We start from the raw sequence: 13,741 nt of genomic DNA, 5'->3' as shown, positions 1-13,741 counted from the left end.
AAGATACAGAGATTATTTGCATCCAGTGTTACTTTGGGAAAGTTTGCAGGATGCTCCTCTCCTGTGTTTATTCTCGGATTTTTCTTGTAAAATTGATTATTTGCTTTAAATCTTCGGTTTGCCGTGTTGATCAGTGCTGTGTATTGTTATAACAATATCATTGCAGCGTCAGGACTTTGTTCCTGATAATGAAAGCCAGTGAAACGAACTGGGACCTTACCTTTCTTTCAACTTTTGACAGTAAATACCTGGGCACAGGACTTCAAAGCAAACAGACACCCCTGACCCCCTTTTAATATTTAAGAATAAAAAGATGATGAGAAATAAGGACAAAAGCCAAGGAGAGGAGGGTTCAGTCCACAGCAATGCATCGAGGTATGACCTATCAACTTTCTTTTTTTTTTTTTTTTTGTAAAACCTGTGAATACCCTGTTTACTTTGACAGCCTTGGGTTACTGTCAGTGCTTAACAGAAAACATTTTACTGATTTTGCTTCCTTTTTAAGGAATGACCTTGAGATTGTTAGCATGCCACACCCTAATTTTTTTTGGTAGTAATTTCTGAAACTTGTGTTGTGACTTAAGGGCCCATGTCCTAGGCAAAAGGTACTGTACCTTTATTGAGGGCAGCCCTTGCCCCTGTATGATGTTTTTCCAGCTTTTGAATTTCAGTTTTTAGGTTTTTTGTGCTGTGAAAAATGACCTTGTCGGTTTAGCCATTGCTGCATTGCACCATTTTACATACAAGGCAAATTTTTCTTTGAAGAATCTCAGAAGTCTAAACTTTAACTGAGGGCCATACAGAAGCCTGGTGTAGTAGTAAATTATAGTAAATAGGCACAAGAAAAAGTTACATGAATGAAAAAAAGCTTATTTTAAAATATAAACTGGAAAGTGCCTGTTCGTCAGATACCTCTTACTTCAAATTTTATTTGAGCTTGTAGAACTTTGAGTCTGTGGAGGTATTTTAGAATATTTTTATACAATTTAACCAGACTTTGTCCTGCTGGTGATGGCATTTTGTATCATAAAATACACACTGGGACTGCTAACAAGAGGCACCAAATGATTTGCTGGTTTTGTTTAATGTATTTTTGCTCAGAGTATTTTTATTTACTTTTGTCAAGTAATGAGATTCTTTACAGATTTTTAGAAACTTAACCTTGATGTGGGAAAAGTATGAAATACTGAAAATGTTTGTTTGGCAGTGCAGAAGTACAGTTACCAGATCGCTCATTTTATATTTAAAAGGTCGGCTCTTCCAAAAATTGGAAATTAAACTATATGTGGGGTTTGTTTTTTTGTTTGTAAATATTACTGGGTTTTGCATTTTGTTAATTTCACTTGAATCTTGGCCTGTTTCTTTTTCTCTGGTGTTGTCTTTCTGCATTTTTAACCAACATTAATAAAAAAGAACTCTGAACTGTCTGTTGTATGACATGTGCTCTATGTGATGTTCAGGTGTTTGAATAGTATTCTTGATGTCCAGTATTTAACCTTCCTTAGGCATACAAACTTGAAATATGTGGGAATATATATATTATCAAATTACTGTAACCTTCCAGTATAAACTTGGTGTTCTGTCTGTGTTAAAAATGCAGTCACATTTTAAATTCTAGAATAAATGTGGGTAAGATTGTTTAATATGAAATTACTAATAAGTAAATTAGCCTCAGGGATTGTTGAAGCACTTAAACAGAGCTTTTCTAATAATGCAGTTTAAAAACACATCAGATTTTCATACTGTGCTTTTACTGTAAATGCACACAAAATATTATGTAAAAAGTCACTGTTTATAAAAATTATTTTTCAGTTTATATAATTTTTATGCTTTTTTGAAGTGGAGATTATCAACAAGAGCAACAATAGACATAATTTGTTCAGAAAATTGGAAGTATTTTATCAGTGTTGGAAAGGAATAGGAACTAAAATCTGAGCCATAGCAGGAGTCCCACAAGGGGTTTTGTCCTTAGGGGTATGAGATTTGCATAGTGTCTTAGGTGCTTTTGGGGTTTTCATTGAAAGGTTATTTATCATAATTGATCCATTTACATTTAACACCTGTTGTGTGAGGTCCCCCTTCTCCCTCTTCACATCTTTTTTTCTCTAAATAAACCTGCTGTGTGTGACACCAACACACCTGAAGTGTGGGAAACAATCGAGCACAGGATATTTGCAAGTGAACCCTGTTGAGCTTTTTTGAGAGCTGTGAGTCAGCTCAATGTCATAAAATGGGCTTTACTTCCTGAGGTTGACCTGAAGTAGGGGAAATGATTTCTAGGAAGTAAAGCCACCACTTTGCTATATTGTAACCCAGAAATGCACCGGTGTCTGCACTTGACATGCTGCTGAGACCAGCTTGGCATCTGTGGAAGTACCTGAAGGGGGAAGTTGCACAGTCCTGGTGGGAGCCCTGGGTGGTGGAGAGGAGGTGGATATGGCCGGGGCCATTCACCTGGGCTGGAGAAGGGTGTTACAGTGGAAGAAAATACAGTTCTTGCACACCCAGCATGTTCCCAAACTGAGGAATTGACTCCCACCTTTCCAGTTCTAAAGAAATACAAAGGCCTGTGCAGAATAAAGAAAAATGTCTGAGAACTGTCCCACAGCAATGACTGAGGAGAGAGATGGTGTTAACTCTTTGCAGTTTGTAAGCCGAGTGTTGTACTCCTGCCTTTCCAGGTGCCCAGCATTACCTGTCCTTTGTGCTTTGAGAGTAAATTGAACTTGAAGCTGAGTGATTTCATGCAGCTTTGCCCAACAGGGTAGAAGTTGTTCTGGGTCTGCTGCAGTTCCTGCTGTGTCCCACCTGTGTGCCTGGGATTTGCAGAAGTAATTGAACACAATCTGCTGTATTTTCTACCATCTTCTGTGCTGCATGTCTGAAAGGCAGAGGTAGCATGAAGGTACATCCATGGTCGGCCCTCATGGGAAGTGCAGAGGCTGGAGGCAGGCTGGGGCCCCCCTGAAGACCAGGAGTGAATCTTGCAGGGATAGCAAGTAACAGGCACGGGATATGTAGTTTCCCTTTCCCTTGGACCTTGTGTGTTACAGTTGCTCTCCCACCTCTGAAATACCTGGCGTGGGAACGGTTTGAGCTTCAGACCCTGCAAGGCTGGACCAGCCCTTGTGTCTGTATCCAGCTCTGGGCTTCTCCGGCATTAAAACATCTTTTTTGGGGGGCAAAAATCGATTGCGGTGGGTTAACTCCCAGGCCGTTTTTTGTGCCGAGATGAAGCTCCGAGGTCTGAAATGGCGTGTTTTTGCTCAGCAGCCACCTCCCAGCGCAGGGCTTTGCGCAGCACAACACCCTCGCCTGACGTGGCAGCCATTTTATGGAGATGTCGGCACACACGAACCAGCATTTTGGCGGAGGGGGGGAGAGGATGGAAACGATCACGTTAAGCACAGACCGCCCCCGGTGTTGTGGCGCTGGGAGCAGGGGCAGTTGCGGCTGGGGCAGCGGCGGTGCCGGTGCGGGCGGCTCGGGCGGGCCGCGGCGGCCGGCGCTGTCACAAAATGGCTGTTCTTTGTGCCGCACTGCTCGGGCGCCGCGGGAAGCGGCCGCGGGGTTCAAAGGCCGCCCTGCGCCGGCCGCGCCGCCATTGGCTGCGCGCGCCGCGGGCCCCGGCAGCGGGAGCAGCGCGGCTGCCGCTGCCTCCCCCCGCTTCCGCTCCTCCGCCGGGCGTGGGCCCGCTGCGCTTTCATTTTAAGGGCTCTGCATCTCAACAGTGCAAGCTATTTTGAGAAGTCACTTGAAAAGAAGCAGGGCTATTTTTTGCTGCGGGATTTTTTTCCTTTTTTTTTTTTTTTTTTTTTTTTTTTTAACTTCAAAAGGAATTGTAGAATGCCATAGTATTCCTGCAACATCTTTTTTTTTTTTTTTCTTTTTTTTTTTTTTCTTTTTAAAGGAGAGGTACAAGTTTCAGTATCCTTAAATCACCAAAATTCGCTGTTCGGTTTTAGTGTGCATTTTGCAACTGGTTTTCTTTCAGCTGAGTAGAAGCATTGAACGCATTTGTTAAAATGCCTCAAACAGTGGGTTTCAAGTTTTTATCCATGTGACGAGTTATTTTTTAGCTGTTGTGGCCATGTGCACGTGCCGAGGCTTTCAGTTTCATTTGCACCGCTGCATTCTTCAACAAGGACTTTTTTCTCCCTCCCTTTTTAAGCTTTAACCCTTTGTGAAACTGCCTGGAGCCTTTTATGAAAAGGAAAAATGCTTGATCAGTGCGGGACACAAAAGGAATAATGTGCAAGGAATTCATATGAATCGTGATGTAATCCGTGTGCAGCACAAAGGAGATTGTTCTTGTTTTGCTTTGTTACTTCTGTTTCACATTACCCTCGTGAAGGAAGTGTCTCATCTAATTACGCATGCACAATCCTGAGGCTTTCAACTCCTCTGTTCCCTGTTTTGTGATTGCTGCCAGAGGTGGATACAGTATATACAGTGCTATAAAAAGAGCTCACCAACTGCAAGAAGCTACATTTAGCTGTAATTCATTGTCTTCTGGATTGGTCTTTATTTAGTTAAACATCTTAAGCTAATTAATCAAATTTTATAGTCTCTAAAATGCATGACTTTTGCTGAATAAAAATTGGAAAATGGGAATAAAGAGCTCACCTGGGTAATTCTGTAACCCAGTTTCTGTGGCACAGCCTGTGCAGGGGCAGGGGCGTTGCCATGGCTGAGTGCACATGTGTGCAGGCGTCTTCCCAGCCCCATGAGTGCCTTCAGCCAAGGGAAGGTGACGTGGTTCAGATGGCAGATTGGAGCCTGTTCCCCTCTCTGTCGGGTTGATGTTTCACCTGCCACACTGAGGGCAACAGTTGCCCTTATCTGCACCTTCCCCCAGTTCCTCCAGCGCCGGAGCCAAGCTGTGGCATTTCCGAGAACACGGATCCTGGCTGTGCCTCGGGAGCAGCCCCGAGGCTCCCACAGCCACACTTCTGCTTTCAACAAACACTTCCACTGGTAGCTTTGACAGGGCTTGGAAGGAGGGCCAGGAAGGCCCTGATGTTTCATCTTAATCTCTTCATCTTGGTATAGGGATAAACCAATTCCTGTCTTTGTTTTTGTGCTTCATCCCTCAGAAAGTTGCTCATAGCATTATCCCATTACTGAGGTACCAAACTTGTTTCTGAGGAATTTTTGTACTGGGACATCTCTAAATTCAGGTTTATCAGTGCTGGTTTTCAGGAGCAGGTGAGGGTACCAGTGGCAGATGTAGACTGCCTGTGAGGTGAAGTACCTGAGACAGCGAGCAGGAGTCTAGGGACTGAACTGAAGCCTCCAATGCCATGGACTGGCTGCTTTTGAACTCACAACAGCCCAAGTATAAGCTTACTTTGGGTGGGTTTGGCATCTTACGCTGTAATTGCATCTCCTGATATATAACCTGGAGGTGTGTGTATCCACTGTATCTTGTTTCGTGTTGCACACAACAGTCCTAGCAGGAATTGCAATGTTAAATTAGGATGCTAAATTCTGGAGATGGAAAAAGCTTCCAAATCTCTCCTTGCCCCTAGCTGAAATCCAGATCAGGAAAGAGCTGATAATGACTGGAGAAAGCTTCTGTTCTGCTTTATCTCTCCTCTCCTTCAAGGAAAATAAATACAAACAGCACAGCACTGGGGGAGGGGATGGCCTGGATTACCATTATTAGATAGAAGCAGCCTTCTAGCAAAGGATGTGCTGTTCTACTGACATGGTGTCTTACATCAATCTTTCTGGTGTGCTTTTATTAAAAGACGTCTGCTGAAATGCCATGTGAAGATGCTCTTTCAATAGGTGCTGGTGTGTATGTAAAACCCACCTTCACATCCCATAGAGGAGCCTTGAAATGAAAGAAAAAAAGCCCAGAGGAAGTTTACCCCTAGTGACTTGCAGTGAAGCTTTTGTAAGTCTGTCACACTGTTAATGCCTCATTTTCTCAGAGCAGGGAGTATCTTTTGGATATAATAAGCCAAATGTTGCTGAGTCTTTCCAAATGTGCAGCAGCTCATTTTACATTACAGCATGTGTAGCACTGCTGCTAAATTTTATTTTTCAACCTCCACCTTCCTTTATATTTACCTGTGGGCTGAGATAACCTACTCTGTACTACATGTGCTTTTCTGACCTTGACTAATAAGGGTTAAAAATTAAAAAGTTTTAAACAGTGATCTCAGATTCCTTTCTGGTACTGTGGTGGAAGTGCTGGCATGGCGTTTGATCTTGGCAGGGCTCAGTGCAGTGTGTCTGCCAAGCGGGATGGGATGCTTAACACTTCATTGCTCACCAACCTTTACCCCAGCTATGAACAAGGGTGTTGCAATGTCAAGAATCCACTGACTCTAGAACACCCGACTCTTAAGAAAAAGCTGTGTTGCAACTATTTATGTTTCTTGCAAGTGTTATTGTTATGTATAGATGATATAATGGAATTGCTAATATGTTAATTATAGGAGTCGTTTGCATCTCTCTCATGTGGAGGAATCTCTGTGCTTCAGTACAGAATTGTCAGCAGTTGAGATTTGAATGCCATGTGCTGTCTGTTAAACTTAGGCTTAGTAAAGAGCCTTAAATCTCTTGGTTAAAAACAGCTTTTAAGAGTCACTTGGAATAACCCCCTCAGGCCAGATCAGGCTGCCTTTTTCTGAACTGCAGGTCACCTGGAACCATAAAGGAATTTCTGCACCATCATGTTCCTGTTAATGGGGTTTGGGGTAATTTCCATGTGCACTGCATGTCTTTACTCTGGGAGGTTTTAAATGAAGTTTACAAATGTTAAGGGATAAAAAGCACCCACTTTTTCTGTACTAATTGTGTGTGCACGCACGCTCCAGCCCCCTGATGCATCCACATCACCACGTGCTTTGCCAGTGGGGTGCACCTGTGTCCCCTTTGTGCTGCCCCTGAGCTTCAGCCTGGCTATCCCAGGCGGGACATGGCACAGCGGTGGCTGGAACTGGGATCCCGGCGGGCACAGGACAGCCCTGCCCGCTGTCTGAGGAAGGCGTGCACCCCCAGGCTCCTGCTCCCCTCCTTGGCTGGGGCTGAGCAGGAGCTGGGAGCTGCCAGGAGCCAGCCGGGGTCCTCCCACTGATGTAGGATGTGGAGCCCGGAAACGCTTCGCTGCCTCCCGGGGAGGGAGAGATGGACCCTTTCAAACCCTGAGAACTGCAATTGTTCTTCCCTTTCTGTGCAGGGAAAGGGAAGGATGCTGCCTTGGAGATTATCAATAGCACTCCTTAATCAACCAGACAGGTTTTGACTCCTTTTGACCCTCTGCTGTTTTTTTTTTGGTTTTTTTTTTTGTTTTGTTGCTTTTGGTTTTTTTCTTCTTTTCCCACTAAACATCCCAAGCATTTTCAGCCTCTGGCTTAAAGATCAGAGAGCAAGAGAGCCAGCTCTCCCCATCCTGAATGGATTGCTCCTTTTGCTTGCTTATGCAAGAACAACTAAGTGTCTTTGTAGTGGGGGAAAAAAAAACCCACCAGCTTTTGGAAAGTCTGTATCATTCAGGATAGCCCAATGTGCTGTGCTGAACTGCAGCTGAGCAGTGAGGGATATATTTAGGTCTGTCTTTGGCATTTGTGAGTCCTGTGCTGGGGTGAGTAGCAACGGCCAGAATAGGCTGGAAGCCTCACAGCCTAGTTCAGGTGGATATTTTGGATAGATACCTCTTGGGTGCATAATCCCTTAGCTGGTACAGCAGTGCCATGGCTCAGCTGTGCCTAGTGCTGCTGTGTAAATGTAATTAACACCAACCCTGCGAGCTGCATTTGCAGGCACAGGTGGGAAAAGTGTGGATTCTCCATGAGAACTTCTCACATGCCTGTTTAAGGGAGGGAGAAAAATGCTGCTGATCATAAAGAGAAGTCAGGGATATATTTTTATGCTGCTTTGAAGAACATGTTGGTAACCTGGAAGGGGCAGCCCTTTGGCCATACGAGTTTGTTGTGCCCTTTTAAAGCTGGCAGATCTGTCCAGATTTGGACAAATCATATTTTGAGTATTCAGAGTCGTTTGAGACTCACTCCTAAACAGTATGAGGAGCCTGGTTGTGTTTAGGATATTCTAGTTTAAGTTCCTGCTTGGAGACAGATCAATGTTTAAAAGTACCATGCAAAGGTATGGAGAGTAGAGGAGCAGGAGTATTCTTCCTTCCCTTCCCCCCATTTCTACTTTTCCCTGCAGGAAATAACTGGGAAAAGCTCTTTCACTGAATGACCCTTCTCAAGGCTTCTCACTCAGAAAATCTTTGCCTTGGGAGACAGGCAAGCACCAATCACTTTTCAGTAGACTTTCAGAATAAAATCAAGGGAACTGAGAAAGCTAGGAATGAATTTATTTATCTTCAGTGTCACAATCTGTCCTTCACTTTGGCTCTCCTGCACACTCCATGTGCTGTGTCTGTATCGTCTTGTCTATGATTACTGTGGTATTTGCTCAGTCCTCTGTGGTACCCATGTTATCATCTTTTTATCCAATGATCTATAGCTAGAACCCATCTTGTGTTCCTCTCCATGCCTTGTTTACCCTAAAGGTTAAATTTAGTTTAGTGCCTTTTTACAGCTACCCTGTGACTTGAGTGCACATATCAACATTGATGGTGCTTGTCTCTATTTGCAATATATGTGCACATATATTATATAGAAATAGAAACATAGAATGGTTTGGGTTGGAAGTGACCTCAAAGATCATCTCATTCCAACCTCCCTGCCATAGGCAGGGACTCCTTCCCCTAAACCAGGTTGCTCAGAGCCCCATCCAACATGTGTCAAATGCTTCCCAGGGAATGGGGCACTCACAGCCTGCTCCAGTGCCTCAGCAAGCTCACAGTAAGGATTTGTTTCCTAATATTTAATATAAACCTCTAAACCTACTTCCTTTCAGTTTGAAGCCGTTCCCCTGTGTCCTGTCACTACATGCTCTTGTAAATAGTTTCTCTTCATAAAAGGGAACATCACATCTATAGATCAGATATTGAAAGGAAATGTTTAACAGCAGCACAGTCCTCATCTCAGTCAGTGTATTTGCCCTTTCTGTGGTTTGTCACTGTGCTTGTGTGTCCCACAGTTTGTGCATGTCACTTTAAGAAGACAGACCTGTTTATATACCTACCTGTTAAATAATACCTGCACTGGCTTTACTGCTCTGCTTTGGAGTAAATCTCAGCTTGGTTCTGCTGGTGGATGAGAGTGGCTTGGAGCAGCTGGCAGCCTGAGCTGCAGAGCTGTGGGGGGCTCAGGTGCTCCTCTCTGGACCCTGCCAGAGGCCAGTGGGGCTGTGGGGACAGGGTATGGAGTTGGGCTGACCCAGCAGCTGCCTCCAAGCCTGGGCTGCTCACGCCTTCTCAGGATCTATTAGATTGGAAAAGACCCCTGAGATCACTGTCCAAGCTACTGTTACATTGTCCACTCTGCAGCTCGCCTGCACTGCCAAGTGCACTTTATTTCCACTGTTCCTGGTTGCTGTAAAGGCTTGGTGACCTGCTATTTCTCTGGGCTATCCGGGTGTGTTATCAGGAAGCCCTGCGGGTCCAGCCAGTGCTGGAGCATGGGCTGCAGGCTGAGGAGGGATGGGGGCGGGGAGGGGCAGTGTCCCAGCCACCTGCCCGAGGCATTTTGGTGTCAGTGAGCCTCGGATGTGCACCTGGGTGTCAGTTACCCACAGCACTCGTGACCTGTGGCCAACAATGCACAGGAGTTAAATACAACGGTTCCTGCTGTCATCCAGCCCCTGATGTTATCCAGCCATGGGATAATCTGCCAAGGTCCCTCTCCAGCCTTCACGGGGTGGGTTTGCTGGTGCCGAATCCCTGCAGAGCTTGCGAAGCTCAGTGGAATGTTGCTGTTTGGATTCAAACTTGTTTAAATTCAAAACATTCACAACAGTTCTTAAAGCTGGGAGGAGCTTTGCTTGTGGGAGGGTCTTGGGTTATTAATCCTCCTTTATTCCCCTGTCTGAATTCAAGTTCTGTCCCTCAAAAGCCACATTTTAAACACTGGGGCAGAATGGTCCCAGTTAGAGCCATTCCCCAGTCAGTTCTTGGTTTCACAAATGTGTATTGGGGTCGTTTTTTCTGCTGTCTCACACCTTCTGGAAGCATATCTACTATTTATTCTTTACTGAGAACTTATAAAATTATTTTCTGTTTCAAAGATGATCCCCTATAAAATGAAGTCATATGTGAAATGTTAAATGCAAAGTCCAGAGGCTTCAGGCACGTGGTAATTGCCTTTTAAACTCAGATGCCTCACTGTAAAAGGTCTTATCGCTGCCTTTCAGCTACTTATTTCTTGGAAGGAACATGTCCTTCTTGGTAAGGAGTGATTTAGTTTTGTTCCCCCTCAAGTCAGGAAAAGGCTCTTAATTAAAGTAGACTTACAGCCTGAAGTACTTCTTAGAAACCAGAGGAATGTATTTGGCTGAGTCTTTGCAGATCTCAACTTTTTTTAGGAGTTTCTCACTTCAAGAAAGTTACCAATGGCCCATCTGTTGCTTTTTTTTTTTTTTGATGTTCATGGGTGTTTTTGGAGGAGAGTGGTCGGTCTGAATTCTGATTTTTGTGACAATTAATTATAGCTTATCCCTCACAGTTTCATTGAAAGTAGGTCTTGTTTGGATGCTAACTCAATGGCATTAAACCAGGACAAATTCCGAAAATAACCTCTGAAAAGAGGACTTAGGTCTCCAGGTATATACAGTGCTAGGCCTGATTTGACATTTAATGTTGCTAATACATTATATTCTTTTGGCAGGTAGAAATGCTTCCTGTTTGTCCCAGTGACAGGATTATTTATGGAAATAGGCCTTTCAGTTATTTTTTTTATCTGATCAACATAGAAAAGAAGACAAACACATATTTTGCTTCAATAACAGGTTGCTCATTAAAAAAAATGTGGGTTATTTCCAACAGCCTTCAAAAGGACATAACCACTTCTCATCTGTGTTTCTTTCCTTAGTAAGGGAAGCAGATGTGCAGGCAAATACCTGCACATACAGATGTGTATGTCACCAGAGAAGTCTCCCTCTTTTCAGAGGGCACAGTTCACAGCCTGAAAAAAGGAATTACAGTGTTCAGACAACGTTGTGGATAAAGCACATGAATTATGGCTATTGATGTGCAGAGAGCCTGTGTCACTGTGTCCTTGAAATAAAGCTTAGGGCTTTGAGGAACAAAGAGCTCCAGAGTGGGAGGAGAACACTAATTACTGTTCTGCCTCTAAACAAATACTGTCAGAGCTGTCTGGCCTCTGTCTTGCCTGGGCTGTTAAAATTCCTTCCAGCTATTGCTCAGAAATCCGATTGAAGGAAAAACTGTCTTCCTCTTCCGTGTGTCCCTGTGGGACATGGGATGCCAGCATGCCTCAGCAGAGCCTGATCTTGCCACTTACTGTTGTGACAGCAGAGGTTTGGATGCCTCCAGATCCCGTTCCTTTGTGGAGGCCCAGCGGGATGGTGTCCTGCCCAGCCCTGCCCATGGACACCATCTGTCCCCAGAACTGCTGGAGTGCCATTCCCAGGAGCAGTGTGGCACCACCACAGGTCATGTGTGTGTGGCACCACCATGGATTTCTGACCATGGCACCATCACAAGTCATGGCTGTGGCAGTGGAGGGCTGTGGTGGATAAGGGGGGCCCTGTTTAGAGCCCGCAGAACAAGGGGTGTAGTGGGACACTGTACATGGGGCTGCACCTCTGGTTCTCGTGGATAACCTCCATCCATGGACAGGGACAGGCAGGAGGGATTGGGCACCCTGGAATGGCCGTGGCTCAACTTGAATTTCCAGCCCTGCTTGCAGGATGCAATGCGGTAACCCCGTTCCCTCAAACCCAGGCTGGGACAGTGAAACAGCAGCCACGGGTGATGGCTGCCCCTGCGCCTTGGGGAAGGGGCTCCATTTGTGTCCCCTCAGGCTCGGGAGGCCGCGCTGCCCGCGGTTCCCTTTCCCCGGTGCAGTCCCAGGGATCCATCCATGCCAGGGATCCATCCCAGGGATCGGGCGCAGCCCCGCGGTCGCAAGATGGCGGCGGAGGGGCGGCCGCGAAATGGCGGCGGCGGCGCCTGAGGGCGCGCGGGTGCTGCCCCCTGCCCGCTTCCCGGCCCTCAGCCGCGGATCCAGGGATTAATCCTGGCCGGAGCAGGATGGGCCGCGGCTCCATCCGGGCATCCCCGGCTGCTAATCATCTGTGGAGTCGAATGTAAATGTACGCGTACACATGCTTTGTTTTTTGTGGTTTTTTTGTTGTGTTGTTTTTTTTTTCCTTCGGGTTGTTTTTTGGTTTTTTTGTTTGGATTGTTGTTGTTTTGGGTTTTTTTTCTTTGTGTTATTTCTTCCTTGAATCCTGAAATCTGAGCAAAGCCTTTGATGTACTTTGTTCCTTTTCTACAAAAGTAGAAGAAAAAATAAAAATCTGTTTAATCCCTCTATGAAGTGTTCCTGACTCTTCTTTCATAGTGTTTACCTAAGTGAATGCTTAAATATCACAAACATGTCTGGCTGCCAGTGGAAAGCTGACTGGGAAAGGAACTCTCCTTTTTCCAAAAGTTTGTAGCATCATTGTTGCTGTGTTTTTGTTTGTGGCAGTGGGGTTTGAATGCTTCCTTGCCAGAATGCGTGTGATAAGGTGTACTGAGATTTCAGTTTGCTTTTTTGGATCTTAAAATAAAAAATACATATGTTGGGAGTGATTGGGCAAAGGTATTTGAATATTTTGACCACCTAAAATAGTTTGGCCTCTCACTGTTTTGTTGAGAAGCCTTTATTTAAGGGACACTATGTGTGTTAACCCATTTTTATACAAAGATACTAAAAAAAAAAAGAGGGAACTACACCTACCTAGTGTTCTGCTCTCCCATTATTGGCTTGAGAAATGCAGTCTGCACAGCACTGGTGTAATCCTTTAAAGAGGAGCTGCCCCAGCCACAAGCCTTTAAAAGCTTCTTTCTTCTGCCCTGTTGCTGAACTAATTATTTTTGTAAAAAAAAAAGGCATTATATTTAACATCATTCATGGTGTTGTGCGTATAGTGTTTGATACTGGCCTCTTCCAGGAAGAGGGTATCAGATTTATTTTGAACCACTGGCCGCGCTAGGATGCAGTGAAGAGCCGTGCTGGAGCAAGTGCTTGTCTTTAGTACAGCAGGATGGTCTCCGGATGCTGCAGCTCCCGCTGTACCTTACTCTTCCTCGCTCCAAGACAGCCAGATCCTCCCGGTAGTACCTGTGCTGCTGGTACTGCTAATGCTTCTCGACACCTACCACCACTGCTTTTCTGGTGATGAGCTGGAGATCCTGGACAGGGACTTTTGGGGCTGCACTCTCACCTGTGTTCACTGCCAGTCCTGGGAAGGAATTGCCTCTGCTGTAGAATGCCAGTGTGGGGTGTCTGGGCCTGCAGGGTCCACAGTTGCATTCAGGCTTTTACAAGCCTGTTGTGGCTGGGATGTGTCTCAGGTTTGCTCGCTGTGTATTTCACAGCTGTGTCAGTGCAGTTAAAATGTAACCTCTTCTTTCTCTACCATTAGTCACTCGGCATCCGAAGAAGCCTCTGGCTCTGACTCTGCAAGCCAGTCTGAAAGTGAGCAGGGCAGCGAGTCAAACAGCAGCTCCGAGTCCTCTGAGAGTCAGTCTGAATCCGAAAGTGAATCAACGGGTTCCAAATCCCAGCAGACCCCTCCTGAAACCAAAGAAAAACCAGCCTCTAAGAAGGAAAGGATAGCAGATGTTAAAAAGGTATTACCCCTG

At 45.2% G+C, this 13,741-nt stretch overlaps 1 protein-coding gene across 2 annotated transcripts in view; it reads left to right on the top strand.

The window, feature by feature from the left end:
• The window catches only part of CHD2 (chromodomain helicase DNA binding protein 2), a 52,596-nt gene that overhangs the window by 1,783 nt on the left and 37,072 nt on the right, over positions 1 to 13,741 (top strand). For both annotated transcript variants that reach the window (XM_014251154.2, XM_005521779.3), the window contains exons 2-3: positions 242 to 375; positions 13,522 to 13,729. In XM_014251154.2, the coding sequence (XP_014106629.1) occupies positions 314 to 375; positions 13,522 to 13,729 (270 nt within the window). In that variant the 5' untranslated portion in view covers positions 242 to 313. The remainder of the gene's footprint in view (positions 1 to 241; positions 376 to 13,521; positions 13,730 to 13,741) is intronic.

The sequence above is a fragment of the Pseudopodoces humilis genome, chromosome 16, assembly GCF_049639895.1.
Source record: "Pseudopodoces humilis isolate 2021_Gansu_Grassland_sample_001 chromosome 16, ASM4963989v1, whole genome shotgun sequence".
NCBI lineage: Eukaryota > Metazoa > Chordata > Aves > Passeriformes > Paridae > Pseudopodoces > Pseudopodoces humilis.
The sequence above is the reverse complement of the archived record's forward strand: the minus strand, read 5'-3'. Positions and strand labels throughout refer to the sequence as shown.